We start from the raw sequence: 22748 nt of genomic DNA on the forward strand, positions 1-22748 counted from the left end.
GATAACGGTTTTAATTATTTCTCTACTCCTTCCTCTCTGAAGGAACAACGGCTTCAAACACGCTCAGTTCTCCTCTCCTGCTTCTCCTCTGTCACTTTCTTTCTCTTGCTCTCTATCTCCCTCTACATCCTAATCTGTTGCACATTGTCTGTGCGCTACGTGTCTGTTGCCAAGGAGGATTTGTTTGCCCCTCCTCCTACTCTCTTCTGTCTTATCACTCTTCATTATGGGATGTTTTGTGTCTCAGCTGAAAGAAGTAGGCTGAGAATAGTGAATGAAGGTCCCCGGCTCCTGTTGACTTCAGGTCTTCTATCTGCTGCGTGAGCCTTATTTAAATGCCTGGCTGAACTTTTTCCCTGAGACAGGGAGGTTCAACCTGGAGCTACATTACCACAAACACAAAACAATCTAGTTCAGCCAGTGTCAGATTAGAGGTAATTGCTATTGGGGGGGATTTGTGTGTCTTCAGCGCGCATCTTAATCAAAGTTGCTGTTGAGGATGTTTCCGGAGCACCTCAACGCGTTACGCTAACTTTAACTATTAGTATGTCTTATTGTTGCGTCGTCGAGGGAACCTGCAAGTAAGCGGTCAGTTGGACAGTGTTTAACATGTTGTATCCTGTACAAACGACAAATAAAACTTGTAACTTTACAAATCACGTTAATGGCGCAACATCGCAGCAGAAATGTAGCTACCGATGATAAGATGCTGGCCACAGGTCCAAACATTTTCCGTTTTCGAGACGGTTGGACGGGAACTCATTGATTTGGAGCATTGTGTTATCTACACGGATTGCATGACTCGAGCTGTCGAAGAGCAGACGACGTCTGTTCCGTAAGTCAGGTGTACATTATCTGAACCAAAAGTAGGTGTAGAATACATTTGGATCAAACCAAATATTGCCACAAAACATGTACAGTTCCAGTTATATTGACTACAAATGCAGAGACACAACTCCAGTCAGGCTGTATCACCACCTGCACATCCCTGTTGCATTAAAAAGAAACAAAATAAAAATGAATCAAGATGCATTTTACTCAATGTTTTTGGGCTGCCCTCACTTCTCTACCTCCATCCCTCTCTTTTCCCTGTTCCCTCCCTCCAGCTCAGTCCGTTTGTGTACAGCGAGTTTTCTCGAGAGCGCAACCTGCATGTGTCGCTGTTGGACCGGCTGTACGAGCACTACCCAGCCGAGTTTCCCTGCCGCATCCTGCTCTGTGAAAACTACCGCTCCCACGAAGCGATCATCAGGTAGGTGTGAACTTCATCACGTGGCCGAGACTGATCCAATTTTCACCCTGACTCTGCAACGTCGTTTACAAATGAGAGATTTTATGCAGACAGAAGACTTGAAAGAGTTGACGGTTCTTCTTGGCTATTGACAGACAAAAGCCCAATGTACACTGAGTCCCATGACCACCCTTGTTAAACAATTCTCAGATGGGGATGCTGACATTTTTAAGTGGTGGATTATGAAAGAAGCTTACGCAATGGGTTTGAAGTGGTTTCTCCACCTTAAAGTGGTCTTGGTATTTTATCTAATGCTTTTCACTCACACACATTTACGTTTGGACAACATTGTGAATGCACATTCTTTACAAGAACCTCAAAGTCACTAGGAACGGCAAGGACCACATGGAATGGAAAACGAATAAAAACAGATGGCACCATTGTCGAAGAATAGCCACAATGCGCGCAACCTTATCCGTATACAACGATTCATGCAACCATGCCTTTCTCGACTGACGCAACTGACATTTGTGAAGACCAACTGATGTTAAGTCTCCCTCCCTCCCTTCAGCTACACGTCAGAACTGTTCTACGACGGGAAGCTGATGGCCAGCGGGAAGCAGCCGTCTCACAAGGACTTCTACCCGCTGACCTTCTTCACGGCGCGCGGCGAGGACGTCCAGGAGAAGAACAGCACGGCCTACTACAACAACGCAGAGGTATAAACCCTTTTGTTCCCTGTATGCCACTGACTTAGGACTGCATTGATAGAATGAATTACATTTTTGATTTAATTGAATTGGTGCATTCATGGTGAATTGAACGTTGAATTGAATTGTTGCATTCATGGTGAGTTGATATGGTTAATCATTCAATGGAATTGAGTTGAAATGTACATGCGGGCAAAACACATCCCATTCAGTCAACATTACTGTGATGTATTACTTGTGCCTCATACTACTGCGCTTCACAACCAGATGTTTGACACAACCACCAAATGCTAATTCCTTGTGAAAGCCCAGCATTTAAACCAGGCACTCCAGCGACTGAGTTTGAAATTCAGAGGTGCCTCTGCTAAATCTGAGGGGCAACTTGCCAAGTTGACCCCTGAACCCAGCTGACAGAAGCTGCCCAATTAAATTGGATCTACTCCTATCACAGCGCCGCGCTAACCTGTCATAGACGCCACAGGAATTACCCAACCTCCCTTTGATGACACCGCGCCTGTGTCAAACGGTTTCGGGACATTAGCATAATGTCATAGGTTTAGGTTGCCTTGATTTAAGCGTGTGTCCTGTTTGTCTGCTGATGTGACGTCTGGATTCTCCTAGTTTTTTTTCTTCTTCTCTCCTCTTGGCTGAAAAGGCCCCTTGAGCAGCAGTCATTTCCGTCATCTCTTTAGTTCTGCTTTCTCTTTAAGTGTTTTAAGCCCTGGTTAAGTATTTTGGTGACTCATAAATAATGGCAACAACTTACAATGGACTTTCTCCTGCGTTGCACTGGTAAAGATCTAATTGACACCAATGGAAGACTAAAAGGTTTTTGGCGGGAGGCAACCGGGCCGAGGCGGGGCGCCCTGCCTTCCAGGACAATTGTTTATATCCAGGACCACGAAAAAGCACCCCACCTTGTAGTCAGTGGGGACTGGGGAGTAGGGTGAAGTTTCCCCTCGACGCTGATCTTGGGTGGTTAGTTTTGCATTTCCCCCATATATGGTTAAGGCTAATATTGGGGAGGGGAAGCTGATCCTAGATCTGTACCTAGGGGAAGCTTCACCCCAGAGAGATGCTGATTTTCAGACATGATCTATGAGAAACACTGGCACTTGTAACCAGTCTCTCCCTCCTGTGTTACTCGAGGTGTTTGAGATCGTGGAGCGGGTGGAGGAGATGCGTAAGAAGTGGCCGGTGGCGTGGGGCAAGCTGGACGAGGGCAGCATCGGCGTGGTGTCGCCCTATGCCGACCAGGTATTCCGTATCCGCGCCGAGCTCCGAAAGAAGAGGATGCACGAGGTCAGCGTGGAGAGGGTGCTCAATGTCCAAGGTGAGAAGAATACTATATTTAATCCGTTTCCTTACAATTGTTTATTTCGTTTAACTTACAACACTACATTCCACTGTAACCCATGGCACAGGTGGCCATTTGGCACATATTTGCTATCAAATAGAATGAGAATTGTCAATACCGCAATCACAATGGAATTGTAACGATCAAGTCCCATACGACTCATACACTGAAGCAATTACAGGACTTTCACTGTGGAACTTTCCCGTTCTCCCATTTTTAAATTCTGTTTTGGCATTCTAAGACGGCAGAGGTTTTAAAAGTGTGGCCCTTCCCATTTCTACCCGACAACTCCGAGATTCTCAGTGACCGTGTGTGAGATGTGGGGCCGGCGCAGTTGGCAGCAGCACTTCACATCTTCCCTCCTAACATAGTCTGTCTCTCATCTCCCAGCTAGCAGGGACGAGGCTAATGCTCCCAGTGGCAACAAACACTCTCACACACACACTCTCTCACAGCCATACGCTGCTGCTTCCAGCTCATTAACTCTCTCATTAAGGAGAAGATGCAGCGATCAGGACGGATCTCACAACACACAGCTGTCTGTTTGTCAATGTGGTGTTGGTGTACAGTACACACACACACACTAGCTGGAGTTTAGGTGTGAATAGCTTTTTTTTTTTTTTGTATTGCCAAACTCCAACGCTTTGTCATGAATAATTTCTGCAGTAATTGGATCGTATTTTGGGTCATGAATGATGTCAGCGCCTGGTCGAGGTACTTGGATCATCTAATTATTATTATGTAATGAATTGGTAATTGTTTCTATGAGATTAATATCCTCGAAGGATCACTGAATATGACCAGTGGCAATTATTGACCTAATGAAAAAGCATTGTATGAATGCAATTCATTTCTAAAACCTTTGCCATACGACACACTAGCTCCTCAGAGTGCTGGCTGAAAACGAAGGTCTAAACTGGCCTTGTATGTTCCCCCCTCCCCCTCCCTCTCTCCAGGTAAGCAGTTCCGGGTGCTCTTCCTGAGCACAGTGCGCACGCGGCACACCTGCAAGCACAAACAGACGGCCATCAAGCGCAAGGAGCAGCTGGTGGAGGACTCGACAGAGGACCTGGACTACGGCTTCCTGTCCAACTACAAGCTGCTCAACACAGCCATCACTCGCGCCCAGTCCCTGGTGGCCGTGGTGGGAGACCCCATAGCGCTCTGCTCGGTGGGCCGCTGCAGGTACAAAAAAACAACCAGGAAGTGTTGTCATGAGTTAGGGCCCTGTTTTTGAATACTTAAATGAATCCTTCCTTGAAGAAATGCCTGATCTGACATGGCTGGATTGGTGAAGCTATACAGTAGAACTGTTGCTTACACCTATCAATCTGGGTTAGATCAGTGATTACTCCAAGGGATGGAGGTAGGATGGGTGTGGTTATATAGTGCTCAAGCAGGGCCTGGAGTTTTCCCTGGTCACGTCCTAGTCATCCAAGTATTGCACTAGAAATGTTGCTGTTTTCATGTTCCATTACATGTTCTGAAGGCTCGCGGTAAATGTTACGCTTTGCAGTGTGTGTGTGGGTGGAAGGGGCACAGTTGGTGTGTCAGCTGTGCAGGAGGAAGAAGTAGCACAGTGGGGGTATATGTCCCTGCCAGGCTGGCTCGCTCTACCTCTGCCCCACACACTCATTCACACACCCTTCCCAATCCCTCTCCAATGCACGCCCGCAGAGTGTCAGCTTAGGATGACATCATAACGCCAGGCCCTGACCAAGCCATTGACATCAGCAATGTGCTCTGGAGGGGTGGGGCAAGGGTGCACTACTTAGTTGTTCTCCAATGGAACTGAAATATGGGTGGAGGGGGTTGTATTGAATTTGGTGCAGCTATTTGTGACCTATAAGAGTTCTCATCTTTGCTCTGACTGGTATTAAGCCAAAATCGACACTTTGCATAGTTCTGTGTTGTTTACGTCTGAGTTTTCCCCATATTCAAAGCATCTTCAGGGCTGGGGCACAGATTCTGCTACCCCATTCCCCATTGCAAACACACACAAACAACACCCCCACGGCGCTCACCGACCCCCAGCTGCAGTCCCTCTCTCCCGTTGCCATGGCAACTGTTGAGTGTCAGCCAATCGCGGCATCCGGCTGCGGCAGTTGTTTAGAAAATGTCCCCCCCTCAGTTAAATCAATGGCGCTAACGAGGAAGAAGCTCTGTTTAGATGGACTGTCTTAATGCCAAACTGTTACCTTTTAAAAAGAACAGCCCAGTGGGGCTGGTCATGGCCCCATAGAGTAGGCGGCACAGTACAGACGCACTTGATGTGCATACACGCTCGCTCATACACTCACACACATGGCGGGTGGGAAAGAGGAGGAGCATGAAAGGGAGAGATGATTGGGGAGTTGACTCATTTTCGATATGTCACAGAACCCCCCCGCCCCCCTTCCATGTTGGTAAGAACAGGGCACTGGACACACCCACCACTCTGCTGTGCCTGTCAGATAAGCCAGCGGGTAGCCACAAAGGTTAAGCAGCCCGACTACAGAGAGAGGCCATGGCAGTTCGATATACACATTAGAGGTCGACCGACTATGATTTTTCAACACCGATACTGATAGTTGTAGGACCAAAAAAGCCGATACCGATTAATCGGCCGATTTTTTTTAAATAAAAATGTATTTGTAATAATGACAATTACAACAATACTGAATTAACACTTATTTTAGCTTAATATAATGCATCAATAAAATCAATTTAGCCTCAAGTAGATAATGAAACACCAGCCTCATCTCGGGAGATGATAGGTTTGAAGTCATAAACAGCGCAATGCTTGACGCACAACGAAGAGCTGCTGGCAAAACACACAAAAGTGCTGTTTGAATGAATGTTTATGCGCCTGCTTCTGCCTACCACCGCTCAGTCAGATACTTAGATGCTTGTATGCTCAGTCAGATTATATGCAACACAGAACACGCTAGATAATATCTAGTAATATCATCAACCATGTGTAGTTAACTAGTGATTATGATTGATTGTTTTTTATAAGGTAAGTTTAATGCTAGCTAGCAACTTACCTTGGCTTACTGCATTTGTGTAACAGGTAGTCTCCTTGTGGAGTGCAACGAGAGAGAGGCAGGTCGTTATTGCGTTGGACTAGTTCACTGTAAGGTTGCAAGATTGTATCCCCCGAGATGACAAGGTGAAAATCTGTCGTTCTGCCCCTGAACGAGGCAGTTAACCCACTGTTCATAGGCCGTCATTGAAAATAAGAATGTGTTCTTAACTGACTTGCCTAGTTAAATAAAGGTGTAAAAACATTTTTTACCGATTTCCGATTAATCGGTCGACCTCTAATACACATATAACCCTCCACAGTGAAAGATGTCACCAAGCAAATCATGATCTCTCTTATCTTTTTAGACGCTTCCACTATTGCTCACATGATTCACATGGTCTTTCGTGAGTGACGTGTGGAATACAGTCGCTCTCTTGATGAATGCACATCGAATAAACAAACAAATTGGCGTTGAACTTACTAATTCAATTTGTTTTACGGCTTGTGTACAATTGATTGAATTCTCCATCTATTTGGACTAATTAACAGATTGTGTTGTCTCTGTCCATGCCGCCCGTGTGGGCTGGATGTGGGTCATGGAAGCGATGCCTTAAATGTGGGTAATCTGATGAGACGAGATAGCGATGGGGTGGGGGTGACCTCGCCTATGGGAGGGACAGACTCCGACCATCTTATTAACGCCTTATTTAACAAAAAATAGCCTTCGCAAGTCACTGCAGATCAATCATATAACCCAGACACACATCTAGCTCCCATCCAGCCACAATAAGGAGTGAAGATGCACGTTGCCACTGGAGTCCTAGCGCTGTGTCCTGTGAGACGTGCACTGTACCACACCAGCCATAATTGTGGGGTGCCCTCAATTTGATACCAGCACAAAAACCTTGCATTTGCTTTCAGAGTAAAGCTAGAGATTCATAGAAATGTAAATTCAATACCATTTAATATTCTATAAGGTTTTTCCAATTTACTCTTTAAATGGAGTTGAAATGGAACTGACCTTAAGTTGGGGAGTAGTGAATCTCGCAAGCTTCCATCATAGTGATGCTTTTTCATCGCGACATCTACACTCAATGCAGTCAAAATAAGTGACAGCTTATGTTCCCTTGGCCACAGGTTCTGCAGTTAATGTGCAAATATGTGAATAATATCCGTAATTTTTATTCACCTGGACATTATGCAAGTTGTGTTGTTTCCATACGCTCGCGCACACACACACTCGTATACACACACACACACACACACACACACACACACACACACACACACACACACACACACACACACACACACACACACACAAACATGCAAATCATAGACTCGTACTCGGTCTACTCGACAGAACTGATCTGTTATGAACATGACAACCCCACTAAAGACATGTTATTTTGAATTGACAAAGAACTTAATTTGCTTTGGTGTTGCTGCCTACAATAGCCCTTTTTTCAGTGAACCGTGATTTATTAACTTATGCTACAGGAGCCATCTACTGTAGTGGGTGGTTTAATAATCGAATTCTGAAAGTAGAAGCCATTCACATGAAGATTCTGTGCAAGATTTGACTTTTATTTAACCTTTTTGATGGGGAATCCAGGTGAGCCCTGTATAGCACCCCAATACACATCAAAATACAATAAACACATTAAACTACACGTTATTGTCCCCAATGATACACAAAAAGCAAAACACCATCATAAAAACCAGACATTTTTCAGTGAAAAGAATGTCTGAAATGCCCTAGAGGCACCAATTCCTCCCATTTTAAAGCATATTGTAGATCGTTCCACATGTAAGGTGCAAGGAAATGAAAGGCTGAATTACCTAGGAGTCTCCAGAGTTAACCAACCCTGTGAACGGGGTTGGTAACTTGTCATTTTAAATCTTAACAGCGATGTTAGGTAAGTCTGACGTTTGTGTAGCAGGGCTTTGTAAACAAAAAGAGCGTAATGATGTGATCTACGTGACTTCAGTCTGAAGGTGTGTGTGTGTGCGCATTGTGCACTAGGCATTTCTTGAAATAATAACTTAAGTCGGCGTGTCAGCAAGTGTGCAACCAAGTGTTCGTGAGTCAAGATTAAGTGTATTATGAGAACACGTCCATATATGTCCATGCCACTCACATCACCCCCCTCTCCTCCCCTCTAACAGAAAGTTCTGGGAGAAGTTCATTTCCATCTGCCACGAGAACGCCAGCCTGCACGGCATCACCTTTGAGCAGATCAAGGCCCAGCTGGAGGCCCTTGAGCTCAAGAAGACCTACGTGCTCAACCCGCTGGCGCCCGAGTTCATCCCCCGCGCCCTGCGGCCCCAGCCGGCCCAGCACCCCCATCATCACCATCACCATCACCAACACCCACACCCCCAGGGACACACGGCCAGCAAGCAGCCCGGGCCCCAGCAGCAACAGCAGTCTCCTCCGAAGGTAAGTGGGTTAAGCCTGGGGGGAGGGGTGGCAGAGCAGCTGTGGGTCTTGGGGCTACGGGTCTTGGGGCTACGGGTCTTGGGTGTGGTGGTGTAATAGGCTACTTAAGGTTGGAGGTACTGTCCATCTTGATTGTACTGGTTTTTGTGTCAAGAACTGCAACGCTGCTGGGTTTTTCACGCTCAACAGTTTCCCGTGTGGTCCACCACCCAAAGGACATCCAGCCAACTTGACACAGCTGTAGGAAGCATTGGAGTCAGCATGGGCGTCAGCATGGGCCAGCATCATGTGGAACGCATTGGACACCTTGTAGAGTCCATGCCCCAGCTAATTGAGGCTCTTCTGAGGGCAAAAGGGGGTACTCCTAGTGTTTTCTACACTCAGTGTATATTAAGCGAACAATGATGAGAGATGGGGCTGGCACAATTACTTTATAACCATGGAACTGACTGTTATGGATGAAGACAGTCATGAAAATAAAATAACCATAACTGTAAAAAAATATAAAAAATGGCCACATTTTTGTTGTGACACTTCGTTGCTCGTTGCTGAAACAATCAAGGTGTTGTAGCAAACAAGTCTTCGTTTGCCTAGGCAACGCCCCTTTCCTGCAGCATCACATGCAGTCAAGAGTGGAGGAGGAACTGTCAGTCTCAACAAAAATAGGATAGGACTGGCCACTTCAGAGCCTGGTTCCTCTCTCGGTTTCTTCCTTGATTCCTACCTTCCTAGGGAGTTTTTCCTAGCCACCGTGCCTCTACATCTGCGTTGCTTGCTCTCTGGGGTTTTAGGTTCTGTTTCTGTGTAAGCATTTTGTGACAACTGCTGTTGTAAAAATGCTCTACAAATAAATTTGATTGAGAGATGTATGTATGTCGTTTTATTTATTTTTTGGGGGGGTGAATGTGGCCATTTTGCTAACCAATAATCTTCATTCATAATTCCCTGACCGTCAGAGCCCTAATGAGAGGGATGCATGGCTAGGGCTATCAGTATCTTTGTCTTGGTGGTAGTACAAGAGTACACTCAGAACTCGCATAGTCAGTGGTTTTAGAGCTCAAGGAATTCATCTTTTCAATTCAATTCAGTTCAATACAACGTAATTGGTTCCCTCGCGGGCTTTTTTAGAAAACATTTCGGAACATTTTGTACTTTTTGTGGTTGCTTCAAGAGTAGTTTCCTCAAGTAACTCCTCTAGATAGTTGTAATTATTATCGCAAAACCATGTTTTTCGAAAGTGGGTTTTGAAAAGACGAGGAGAGAATAACCGCTTGAGTTCGCATGAGTGCCTTTTTCTTTTTTCTTTTTTTCCCCCTGTGAAAATGTTAACTGTATCTGATGTCCTCGCTACAGGCGTAAAGGGTAACTAAATCACCACAGCTGCCAAGCCCCTGTATCGCCCACTGAGTGAGGTGGATATCCACATCACACACACTTCTCTGTGCGTACATACACGGTAACACCGAAAAGAGAGCATACTGGCTCTCTCACACACACACATACAAAGTGAGTTGGTTACAGGCTCTTACTCTGGGCAGTAAAATGTTTTAAAAAACAATATACCAGTATTCATTCATGGACCGGGTAGGATTTTTACATACCCTCTATAAAGCTATTTTCATGTTTGATTTATAACATTAAATTATTCAGTAATGACTTGAAAAAATTATGGTAATCATCTGTTTTTATCGCCAGTTTCTGCTAACAGCTGAGAACGGCTAGTTAACTTGCAAGCACAACAGTCAACAACTTTGGGAGTACAGACCCCCAGAAATTGTCCGACTGCCCCTAGAGGGGAAAGTTACCACTGCACCTGAAGCTGAGAATACACAGTCAAATAGAATAATTATTCCCATAAATGATTTTTTTGGGTGGTACTAAATAGAGGAAATTAATGCAGGAAATTAAGAAATGTGTAAATGCTGGAATTGAACAAATGACTGCAAATGGAAACCTTTGAAGTACCAGAGTATGAGTCTGCCAAAGAGGATTTTGAATCTCTTTATAAAAAGTCCTACAAATAAGACTACTTCACTGTCAGTTTTGTCCTATTATTTTTGGTTGGTTTGGCTTAACAGTATATATCAATCGGAAAGGAGAAAGTTTATTAATTTGTTGCTAAGCACAAGAACTTGTATTTTTCACCAACGTCAGATACCGTCAAAAAGGAGAATATTACCGTGATACAGTATTTTGGCCATATCGCCCAGCCCTACTACCTACTAGGTGTGACATGCACCAACACCTATACACACACTCTTGTATACACATACTCAAATAACCTGCTGTAATAAATCTTATGCCAATAAGTTAAAAGGCCACTGATAAAAGCATATTCTAGAGGCGCTGCTGCAGCACAGAGAAACTGTTACAGGAATTAAATTCCTCTGTTTTAATACCCAATTAAAATGAAACACTGTCAATTCATAAGGATTTGTATGACCCTTATTTTATAAAAATGGACAGAGCCCAGTCTTAAAGTCAAACAGCAGATTTTATTCACGAGAGTACTGCTCCTTACACATTTTACCACAGGTTATAAACTGAAAATGACTTCAGCGTTTTCTAAATGTTCCGTCTCTTCTTGACACTGGTAGAAAGGCTCTAGTTCTCAAGCCTTCCCACCTCGCCTAGAGCCAAGGTCAGCCAGTGTAGATAAGCATTCTAGCCAGTCTGGCGATATAGTTAATTCATTTCTACCAAGGAACAGACAGTCATTGTTCTAATTCTTGATTATATTTACACACATTATATTCAGTACTAGAATTAAAAAGAAAATTCATACATATACAGTAACATAATAGTATTCTGATTAGTACATATACAGTAACATAATAGTATTCTGATTAGTCAGTCCTGATTGAAATGTATACATAATTAGTCATCATTGATAAAAAATTCCCTTAACAGAAAAGTGCCCGAGCAAGTTTGTTTTCCATCTTGAATGAGCAGACTTATAGCCGTGTGAGCCCATCTTGATCAAGTGTGCATCTGACATTGCTCTCCCTTTTGCGTAGACTCGTTCCGAGCTCCCAATATCTCTGGCCCAATATGGCTGCCAAGCAGGAAATGCTGCTGCCATCACCCGGTGTCCCCTGGTTTGAAGGTGTCCTCCTCCAGCTCTGTCTCGATCTCCCTCACTAGCTATGTGGCACTGGTCATCTGGCCTGGCATAGACCTATAAGAATCTATGCCAGGCAGATGCAATGGAGCTATCATTAGCCACTGTATTGCACCTGTGACAGAGGTTGGCTTGGCAGGAGTGACATTGAGAAGCTTTGATACAGTCACCTCATGCTCCTACAGTCATCTAAAAAGATAGGGTTTACTATTGACTTCCATTTTTTTTTTGCTAGTCACATTACATCGCTCGTATTTCTTTATTCATATATGGTCCGGCTAAATCTAGTACAGATCAACTACAATATCTCACCCCTGAAAATAACACATGAATATTTTATTTAAACAGCTATGAATATGCTGTATGTGGCAAGATGAGACGCATTATGCCAAGACAACCTATGATATTAGGTGCAATATTGACTTGGTGGCGACTGCTTTTTAACTTCAATCTAATTTTCCCTCCATATGTTACGATGGTTTTTCCAAGGTAGTTTTTATTGCTAGTGTGCACTCTGTTTGTCACTGAACTGCTAACAAATAACTTGGCCCTTATTCCTTGTAATGCCAACTCTCTAGCCTCCTAGGCTAGTAGTTACTACATTCACTAGGGGTCTCAGTCATCGGTCCAGGCTATGCATCATTAGTCTCTCCTAATTTCAGATCATCTGCTGACTCGACTGGCTTGAAATTCGAATGAACCCCAGTCCCTGACTACAGTTTGTGCCCCTTCGTTTTAACCACAGTTCCCTGTTTTCACTTCACACTTTTTTTTAATAGTTTAAACACAACCACAAGAAGCACGTCCCGATTGTCTAAACAGAAACAGGAGGAACCAAACCAGCCATCTAACCGATCACGAGGCGCATCCCCGAAGGGAAACCACGTCAAGTGTTCTCAGTTTAACACCACCACCTAGGGGGGACTGTGTGCCTCAGCTCGGCTACGCTAAGACACGCTGAAGTAGATTACTGCGTACGTTCCTCCGTGCATCAATAATACAACAGGTTACAATCCACCTAAAGTCAATTGGATGGAGAACGTCCGTGTTGGTCACACAACAATCAATCAATGTCAGACGTTGTTGTCTGAAAAATGGAATCAAATGGAATACGGCCCAATGTTGTGTGCATTAAAATGGAACCTGGTGGCACGGAATTGCCTCTCTTTTGTATGGAGAGCGAGAGAAAAGAGTAGATGGAGAGAGAGAATTGAGATGTGTTGGTGCGTGCTTGTGCGAGTGTGTAAGTTGCTTTGGATAAAAGTGTCTGCTAAATTGGCTATGGTGTGTGTTTGCTTGCTCACTCCAGTTAGTGTCAGTCCTCATTAGCCTATAAACAGTTGAAAAAGATGCGTAATGCATACTGTCCTTTTTTAACACTGTAACGACGTAAGGAGAGCGCTTCTGTATGCATCTAACAGCTATGGAACACCCAGTTCCCAGCTGAATAGATTATGAAATGAGGCACGAGTATAGGATGGACATTTTTTTTTCTATGAGCAAAGAATTGGTCAAATGATTTAAAAGAAACGAGGAGTCTGAAAATAGGAAACCTATGACGTTTTGATGTCTTGGGGCCGGTAGTATTTCTACCCACATGACTTGACCACATGAAAGCCTATTTTGGCTAAGAACAGGATGTTTGAGACGTTTTTGACCCATTGCTTATTCTTTCTATCAGCGCTTTTCCCAAGTCGGGTCACGTTCGGTAAAACTCCTGGCCCTAGAATACTATAGCTGCCGCCCTCATGAATCCACACAGTGGCTTTATATTCTTCCAGAGCTGCAGCAGGATGCTTTATCCTCCAAGAATGTTGTTGCCATTTAGATTCAACAGCATTGGCTATTTAAAGCGTTGTACAAGCGTTAACCATGTAGCCATTGTGACCAATGTGACATATGTGGGCCACCGCGGACCTTACGGTTACCGCTGCCTGCCTGCCCGCCTTGTCACATAGGGAGCCTCGCTCTCCTCCACTTACTCCCTCCCTCCACCCCCCCCCCCCCCTCTTTTTCTATGGACTTCTCTCGCTCCAGCCCTTTCTAAGGATGCCTCCATCTCTCTTCTCTTCCAGGGGAAAGGTCAACATGCGAACCACACGGAGCACTTCCCACCTGAAGGATTTGGTGAGTGTCCATCTTTTCTCTTCTTTCCATCTAAGTGTTGACTTGTCTATTTGTATCTCTTTCTGGAGTCCATACAAACCACTCACAGAAAGTCAAGAACACTACACTCTAGCTGTATGTCGTTTGAGGGTGAAGCACTGTCCAAGTCTTTAAACTGCCATCTCTCCACAAACATACTCAAAATGTGTTTAACCTCTTCTCCAAAGAAATACTTATATCTTTAGTCATAATACAGGAAGGACACCGTATTTATTCATTTTCCATTGATTGGATTCACTTCTCAATGGTTCATGTTTCACTGGGTTGTGAAGATTCCGGGTTAGAGAGGTGTAGCACAGAGCATAGTGCACCCTACCGTGTAGGAGCGCTGTCACCGTGAATCTAGTCGCCCCGTAATGGAGAAAGCACGAGGGGGGTAGGGGAGAGATGGATAGAAAGGAGGTATATTGTGCCATCACTTTAGATGGAGAGCTAGAGCGAAGAGGAGAACAGTGAGGCCCCCCCCCCCCCCCATCAATTGCAGAGCTTTAGGCCCAAGGCTCATGTGGCAGCTCCTATATGAACACTGCATGACGCCCATTATAGGGTGTAGTCTGGGAAGACATGAAGTCAGGTTAACTGTTCTTTATCCATGACTTGGGGACAAGGAATTATACATAAACAAACGTATCTTTCTTGCTAGATCATCGCAGGAGTTGTCTACACTTGAAGACCAACATGGTGCAATTGTTGTTGTGAAAACGTTGTGTTTCAAATGTATTTTAAGACATCTTATAGCCAAAGAAGTACCAATTGTTTCAAAATACAATAACATTATCTCATGGGGAAATTAGCTTGGTCCGCATAGGCACAAATAAGAGACCAAAACAATGATTAGGTCTAGATAATCAAATCTTTCAGGATTAGCAAATCATTAGCAGATATGAACTTTTCTTTTCCTCTTCTTCTTCCTCCCCCAACTCTCTCCAGTTCAACCCAACCCCGCGGTGTTGATGGGCAACCCCATCCGGGCGTTCACGCCACCCCTGGGGGGCACCCCTGGTGGCATGGGCAAGTCCCCCAGTCCTGTGCAGAGGATAGACCCCCACACGGGCGCCAGCATACTCTACGTGCCCGCCGTCTACGGGGCCAACATGGTCATGTCCATGCCACTGCCTGTAAGTATACTGCTACTGGGAATAGTAGTTTATAGTTTATTGTTGAGGAAAGACTCAATGTGTGGGTTTTGGTTTGAATGAATGAATTTTTGTGAGTGTGTTGCTTTGAGTTGTGTTGAGGAACGGGTTAGCTGTGTGTGCAGAGCATACACTCTTATGCGTATGCATACTCGCACACACAAACTGACTTACACAGATCTTTCAGTTGGTGTTCGTTCTTGGTCTAAATGCACTTTATTTGAGTCAAGGAAACTACTTTTTTGGTTGTAACATGATTAATTAGTCAAAGAAAAAACACGGACCCATTATGCAATACTACATTTAATTCAGACTTGTCTGTTGGGCTTTGGTGTTATGTCGAGTTGTTAACGAAAACTCAGCAGCTCGTAATGAACGCTAATAGAGTGCCAAAATCCCCATAAGCTTGATTTCGACATGTTCCCTTTGTGTTTGGGCCCTATGTCTACATCCCTCCTCATCCTCCTCTGAAAACAAGACCGAGAACAACACGTTAATTGAGAATAATGACTTCTGTTAGTCTGAACATTTTCAGCTCGGCCCGCAGGGTGAGATTTCACACTCGTTATTCCTCGCTCAGTAATGGAAAGAAAGTCAACTCTCCATCTAACCCAATCTAGGCTGTTTATTTCCCCATTAAACCATAATGGCACAGGGCTGATAGAATGAGCGTTTTTAATCAGGAGGATGATTTGGCACGGCAAATTGCTGTGTCGACACACGGAGGGGAAGGCTGTTTTAAAAATTATGTTCTTGTTAGATAGATGCCATCCTTTTTTATGTTCTTCACCGCACTAATTTTGAGTCTTTTTGTGAAACCAAAAATATTATTTTCATCATTTTTCTTTATGTTTGAGTTTTTTTTTTTTGCAGATTTTCTTTTTTTGTAATAATTTTTTTGAAGATGCTTTTTGAATTAGTTTATTCTATGGACCATGCAAACAATCGGAGAGTCTTCATTCCTTCACATACCAATGCCTCTTTTTTTTCTCTTTTTTTTTAACCTTTTGTGGAAATGATGGATGGATGTGCTTTGTTCAAAATTGCCCTTTTCAAAATGTTAATTTTATTCTGTATTTCTGCTCATTGTTGTCAGTCAGTTTGCATCCACTGCAATAAATGGATATGTTTCACTCACCAGCTGGCCTGGCAGGTAGCAGAGTCCAATCCAATATCCTATTGCTCTCCATCTCAGAACCAGATTAATATTTTAACACTGTCTGTTTCCTCCGACCTGCATCAGCCACTGTGCTTTTCACATAGACTGTCAGAACATCGGGGGGGGGGCACTAGTCCAGACCATATAATATTTGAAATTATAAACTGGGTGTTTCGAGCCCTGACTGCTGATTTATTTATATCAAAGATCGTATACCACGGGTACAACAAAACATTTATTTTTACTGGTCTAATTACGTTGGTAACCAGTTTTTCTAATAGCAATAAGGCACCTTGGGAGTTTGGTATATGGCCAATATACAACGGCTAAGGGCTGTGTCCAGGCACACCACGTTGCGCATAAGAACAGCCTTGGTATATTGGCCAAATACCACACCTTATCGGGCCTTATTGCTTAAATATCTAGCATGGTAGTTCAGCGCGATGCATCAAGGCAAGCTGCATTCACTTTTCAACACAGTATCTCCTGCAAATTGTCAGTTGTGAAAGACAATGCATTTTACTGGGATGTCCATGAGAAAAAGGTATCATTTCTTTAATTGGCCTAGGTCCCAACATCACTCTTTAGGAATGATCAGTTACCTGGACTTGCACTTATTTGGTTCTAGCGATATTTTTATAATTTATGTAACAGGGACAATGCACTGTAATCAACATTTGTAGAATGAACTTCGATAGAACACCACTGGAATTAGCTGACCTGATTCCTGTCAACCCTATCTGCTCTGACTAGGCGTATTAGGTGTATTTGATGTGTATTGATGCGTGTGCGTTGATTTATATTGACTCATATTGATGTGGTGTCCAGTCTGTCCCCATCCAGTTGCCATGGCCCGGCTACCAGAACCGCTTTGCCATGGACCCACGCATCATGAACCACCAGGCGGCCATGGCCTACAACCTGAACCTCCTGCAGGTCCAGAACCGGGGCTCGCCCATCCCCTACAGCGGAGTCGCACACCCTTCCCCCTTGGGAATGGGCCAGCAGACTAGTCCCGACAAGGAGCTTCAGGCTGATTCCACCAGAAACGGTGTGTAGCAAATAAGTTGTAGTACTTCAATGTGGAAATTGGTAGAAAGTGTGAAGTCGGTGTCTTAGCACAGTAACTCACACACAGTACAGAAGCTGAAAAAGTGTCTGCATTTTTTTAACCCCCTCAGGTAAAATGGACGGGAGTGCAAAGTCTGAGCAGAGCCGGCTACAGACACTAGAGAGGAAGACCTCGGAGATGAAGGACAAACCGGTACGTTGTTGTTGACTCGCTCTGTAGTCACCCTGTGGGCTTAGTTGGTGCTTTATCACAATGAGAAAAAGGACTTTCAATGGGCTCCATTAAAGTCTCTATTTAGCAACAATTCAAATAATACATGATTTCAAAAAAGAGTTTCTTTGCTCACACATATTTAAGTATTGATATAGAGAGGTTGGTTGTTAAGGAATAAAAACGACCTGTCTGTATACAACTGTGGCAAAAGACTGGGTTGGCTTGATTGTTGACGGTATGTAAACTATATTTAGTCTCCAATTTTTATTGAAAACATAAATACATTTGCATAATCAGCACTTGTTTTCTCTCTAATACATCGTTACAATTGTTGGTTAGCGAGCTAGCGAATTTTAGCCATGTTAGCATTAACATGACATCAGTCAAAACACAAAACAACACAGGGTATCAAGAACAGGATAAAACTAGCTGAAATGAGCCACCTGCGATTCCCCAAATTGCATTTTCTTGTCATCGTTTCTATCCATCTGGCCATCCAGAATCACAACAATACACAGACTTCTGCCCGAGTGAAGCATCGTTTTCGTGACGTTGTCAGCTAACCCATTCGTAGTTAATTAACTATTTAGAATTGATACATGGATAAATTAATACGTATCTAAGTTTAATATAGTTTAATTCATTATGTAGAATTGCTGTATGGCTAAATGAGCAATGTGATTGTAGCCCAGCTCACACTGTGTTCAACTGCTCCAGGGAGAGTGTGATCCGGGCGGTGGTCGGAGTCTGGACTCTCAGACAGATGGACTGGGCTTCCCCAACGCCATGCTCCACCGCAAGGACAACTCAAGCCAAAGACCCCTCAACTACCACCTGGCGCCCCCCAACCCGGCCTTTGCCCCCCATCCCGTGGGCCGGGCCTTCCCCCCACAGTACCCCGGAGTGTCCAGGCTCCCCTTTAGGGTGCCGTCCCAGCACCCAGGTGGGGGCCCGGCCATGGGCCAGTCTAACCAGCATCACTCGGCCCAGCTATCACCAGCCTACGACAGCGGCAGGCACAATCCCTCCTTCTTTGGTGGGGTCATGGCCTCCCACAGGGTTGTGCCAGAGACTGAAGAGGAGGGGCCGGAGGACATGGGGAATTCCATGAGGTCCCAGATGGGCCACCAAGGGGCGCACCACCCAGCCCTGTCGCAGCCCAGCCGAGTTAACAGCTTCGGGGAGGAGAACCAGGAAGGAGGCCTGGGAGATGGAATGGGTGAGTTCTACCATAGAGTTCAAATTCTACGAGTGATACTTATTTTTGTCCCCTCTAACCCGGGAGGCTTATTCAAAGCAAGCAAGGGAACAATAATAACAACAAAATAGCAAACGATCTGTAAATGTTGAAAATAAAAAGAAGCTAAAGAAAATTGTGCTTTTTCACATCCGTAAATATTGAATACTCTTGTGGTAGGTAGGTATACAGGTATAAATGTTGCGTTAGTCTGGGCTGTGGTTCAGGAGGGGCCAGTTTGGTCCACAGATGGTCCCAGAAGGTAGGCTACAGGGCCGTGTCCCGGGGCCAGTCCAGGTAGGTTCTGGTCTTGACCATTCTAGCCAGACGGTGGTGGGCAGACAGCTGCCTATGTGGGATGTTCTCCAGGAATACCAGGATGAGGAAGTCCCTGTGCTCCACCAGCAGATGGAGAGTGGCCAGTCTCAGCTCCAGCAAGCATGAGTTACTGCGCAGGAAGTGACGACTCACCCCACACAGGGTGTGGCGGCTGCCATAGAGGCTCGCTGTGATGTCGTTCACGATGTCCTTCCCTAGCTGGAAGTCCCTGCTGTGCAGACAGAGACGTAGGAAGGGAGGCCCCCTCTGTTCCAGGTTGGGCAGCAGTTGTTCCACCACCCAACACTTGTCTTTTCTGCTATACGACACAAAGGCATCATAGCAGTACCTGGGGTTGGCCTTCCGCAATGCTTCCTCCAGCCAGCCTCGGGCAATGTGGAAGAGAGCCAGCTGATGGAGTAGGACCACCAGCATGAAGAGGAGCGGGCCCAGATAGGTGCAGAGGAACAGGAAAAATCCCAGGTCCAGTGTACAGTTGGCCTCCAAGTATCTGTCAGCTCTACTTCTCTGGCCTGAAACAAGATGACCTGGACTTGTTTTTGTTTCTGGGCCCAGGTGATTAGCCAAGCATTCACAGCTGTAGTACAGGTGAGGGTCTGCGAATAGCATGTACCTCAGGCTGGTCAGGGGTTCTGGGAAGCTCTCCATCACGGTGTACTCATCGATTCGCACTGCCAGCTGCCTGAGGGAGTGCAGGTCTCCGCTCAGATACTTGTCTAGACTTAGGATTCCACAGTCGATAAGGTTCAGGCTCTCCGGCCTGGTCACCTTGTGAAACATGATGGCCAGCCCTGGTTGCAGCTAAATGTCCAGTTCTTCCAGCTTTAGATACCTCAACTGCACAATCCTGTTCAGGTCAGTCATGTCCATTAACTTGGCATAATGCTTCGACTGGAAGTCAAACTCCTGCAGGGAGGGAAAGTACTTTGCTGCGAAGTGAGACCCACACAGGAGGCACTCTGTCTTGCCCGTGAGGCTGACAGCCGTCTTGGAAGTACGGAGTTGGAGGGACAAGCCTGGTTTTGGGGTGCTGTCGCTGCCAATGATAATGGTCAGGTTGTACCCCACTGAGAATATTGTCATGTACTTCAAACCCTGAGGGAAGATTCCAAAAATGTACGTCAGATTTACACTGCTCTGGCTCACTGGTTTCCTAAATCTATATTCTTTTTAGGGAAGTAAGGTGGATTAAAGCATGAGCTTCGACGTGTACAACTGGGTTATCTTCCAGTGTTAGGGTCTCCAAGCTTCGCAGGCCATAGAAAATGTGCTTGGTAATCTGTGAGATCTTGATACCACTAGGAACCTCAATTGACCACGTCCATTAAATGTAAAGTCGACAATAGTGGTGATTTTATTGATTGCTAAATCCAGCCTCTTCAAATGTGTGAAACAGAACTGCTGAGATGTTCAGCCAGATGGGTGTCTTTTTGAGTATCACAAAGAATACCCAAGCTCAGCTCTGTCAAAAAGGGAAACTCATCTTGGTGACATTCTTCAAATAATGTATCAAGCTCAAGTTTATGCAGGCATGAAATCCAAATCCAACAAGAATGATCGTCTTTATACCAAAGCAGTTTCTGACTGCAAATGTGGTGTAGTTCCTGAATTTACAGTGATCAAATTCAAGTTGTGTGATTTGTGAGTTTGAAAACCGTCTCACAAACTGACTGGAAGGAAATGCTGTTCTCGCCAAAGGGAAAATAACCTAATCTGTTAATACCAGGCTGCAGAAGCTGTTTCTGTGCCTCATCAATAGCGGGTAAATACAGAGATGAGATGTTTTCAAAGCATTTGAATGCTCCTTCTAAATGACGTGCATTAGGGAATGTTTAAAAAAAAAACGCCTCTTGAAGACGATAGAAAGCAATAAGGAAGCTCAAGAACAGCTCCTTTTTGTTTCAAAGCAGTTCTGGTGTCTCAAAATTACTATCCCGTCTGATGTCAAGTCCAGGCTCGTCAATGACTGTGACATATTGACAATCCTACAAAACAAATCGGAGAGCTCCTGTGTACAGGTGTTGACTGAGTTTCTTCAGACCCCCCCCCCCCCCCCCCCGAATGTGTCTGGTGCCATCACCGAAAGCCTTTAGTTATTGATAGACAGTTCCTCCAGGTTCGTCAAGGTGTTGGATAGAAGTAATGAATTGTAGCACTTACTGCAGTACATAGTTTCTTCACCCTGGACACCCTCGGAAGGTCTCAGGAAGAATCGTGGGAAGACAGCCCTATTTGTAAAGGCTCTTGAGGTTATCGAGGCGGAGCGCCAGACTGCAGGACAGAACCTTCTCTTATCTCAAGACAGAGGGCATGGTAGTTTGGCGGAATGATGTTGAGGTCGCATGCATCCCAACACTTGGCACTGAGGTTGCCATATGTGCAGTTAGGGTCCATGAACTCCCAATAGTCTTCTCATAGATGATACAGTTGTTACTCAACCAACCCCAGGAACCAACCATCCAAGCTGCAAATAGTCCAAACTGAACACAGAGCAGGCTCATCTTTCTTGTAAAGTAGACACTGGTTCAATAGAAAGAGGTGATGGTCACTTTGTAGTTTAAGGAAATAAATGTCTTGTCCAGAACATTTCTTGTCGTTCAGTGACAAATAAAGGCCTGCGTGCAAAGAAGGAAGCTCCCTTTTCCAATGGGACGAGATGTTGGTGAGATGACTTGTCCAGTGGAATGGCCTGGAGTTATTTCACTGCTGTGTTGTAGCTGTGTGCATCTCCTCTTGATCTATTCACTGTATACATGTATAGCTTTTGCTGGATCTCTGCAATCTCTTCCTAGTCTGTTTTTTGAATGGTTTTGCCCGAGAGGCTCTGGGGCACAGATAAGGTTATTATTGGTCACCTCGTTTTAACTTCCTTTTCTTCAGAATCTCGGTGGTGGTGGTAGTAGTAGTGGGTGTGTGGTCTATCTTTGTTATGCAACAGTCTGAGGTCACATTTGCATAACTGATGGTTCTGGACACTTCAGTGAGTTCCTCCTGTTGTTGTGGGAGATCCAGTCATCAGTGTTGGCCCTCACTTTTGGTTTAAAGTTGAGGCTGGTATCAATTTCACACAGTTGTGCAAAGGTCACGTAATTCGCTATAGGGAAACAACGTTTTTGAACTTTGAAGGGTTCACGTCACGGTTAATCCAGAGAAAATGGTGTTTGACAAATTCTTTATTTGAAATGGCTTTCTGAAAAGAACTTACAAATTATCCACTAATTGAGGCCTCCCGAGTGGTGCAGTGGTCTAACGCACTGAATCGCAATGCTAGCTGTGCCAATAGAGATCCTGGTTAGGGGAGGGTTTGGCTGGCTGGGATGTCCTTGTCCCTGTCGGGCTCTAGAGAGTCCTGTTGCGGACCGGGCGCATGCACGTTGCCATGGTCGCCAGGTATGCGGTGTTTCCTCTGACATGTTGGTGTGGCTGACTTCCGGCTTAAGCAGTGTGTCAAGAAGCAGTGCGGCTTGGCTGGGTCGTGCTTCGGAGGAAGCACGGCTCTCGACCTTTGCCTCTCCCGAGTCCCATCCCGTATGGACAAGACTGTAACTACCAATTTG

The 22748-nt window shown here is 44.9% G+C and overlaps 1 protein-coding gene and 1 pseudogene across 3 annotated transcripts in view; one reads left to right on the forward strand and one right to left on the reverse strand.

Annotated features, from left to right (window-relative positions):
- LOC109865701 (probable helicase with zinc finger domain) overlaps window positions 1-22748 on the forward strand; it is a 59574-nt gene that overhangs the window by 27081 nt on the left and 9745 nt on the right. For all 3 annotated transcript variants that reach the window (XM_020454082.2, XM_020454085.2, XM_020454084.2), the window contains exons 18-27: window positions 1107-1252; window positions 1803-1950; window positions 3091-3274; window positions 4255-4483; window positions 8475-8748; window positions 13945-13996; window positions 14966-15153; window positions 17159-17381; window positions 17512-17594; window positions 18333-18834. In XM_020454082.2, the coding sequence (XP_020309671.2) occupies window positions 1107-1252; window positions 1803-1950; window positions 3091-3274; window positions 4255-4483; window positions 8475-8748; window positions 13945-13996; window positions 14966-15153; window positions 17159-17381; window positions 17512-17594; window positions 18333-18834 (2029 nt within the window). The remainder of the gene's footprint in view (window positions 1-1106; window positions 1253-1802; window positions 1951-3090; window positions 3275-4254; window positions 4484-8474; window positions 8749-13944; window positions 13997-14965; window positions 15154-17158; window positions 17382-17511; window positions 17595-18332; window positions 18835-22748) is intronic.
- LOC116355486 (uncharacterized) lies at window positions 20651-21743 on the reverse strand (annotated as a pseudogene).

This window comes from Oncorhynchus kisutch, linkage group LG20 (genome assembly GCF_002021735.2).
Source record: "Oncorhynchus kisutch isolate 150728-3 linkage group LG20, Okis_V2, whole genome shotgun sequence".
Classification (NCBI taxonomy): domain Eukaryota; kingdom Metazoa; phylum Chordata; class Actinopteri; order Salmoniformes; family Salmonidae; genus Oncorhynchus; species Oncorhynchus kisutch.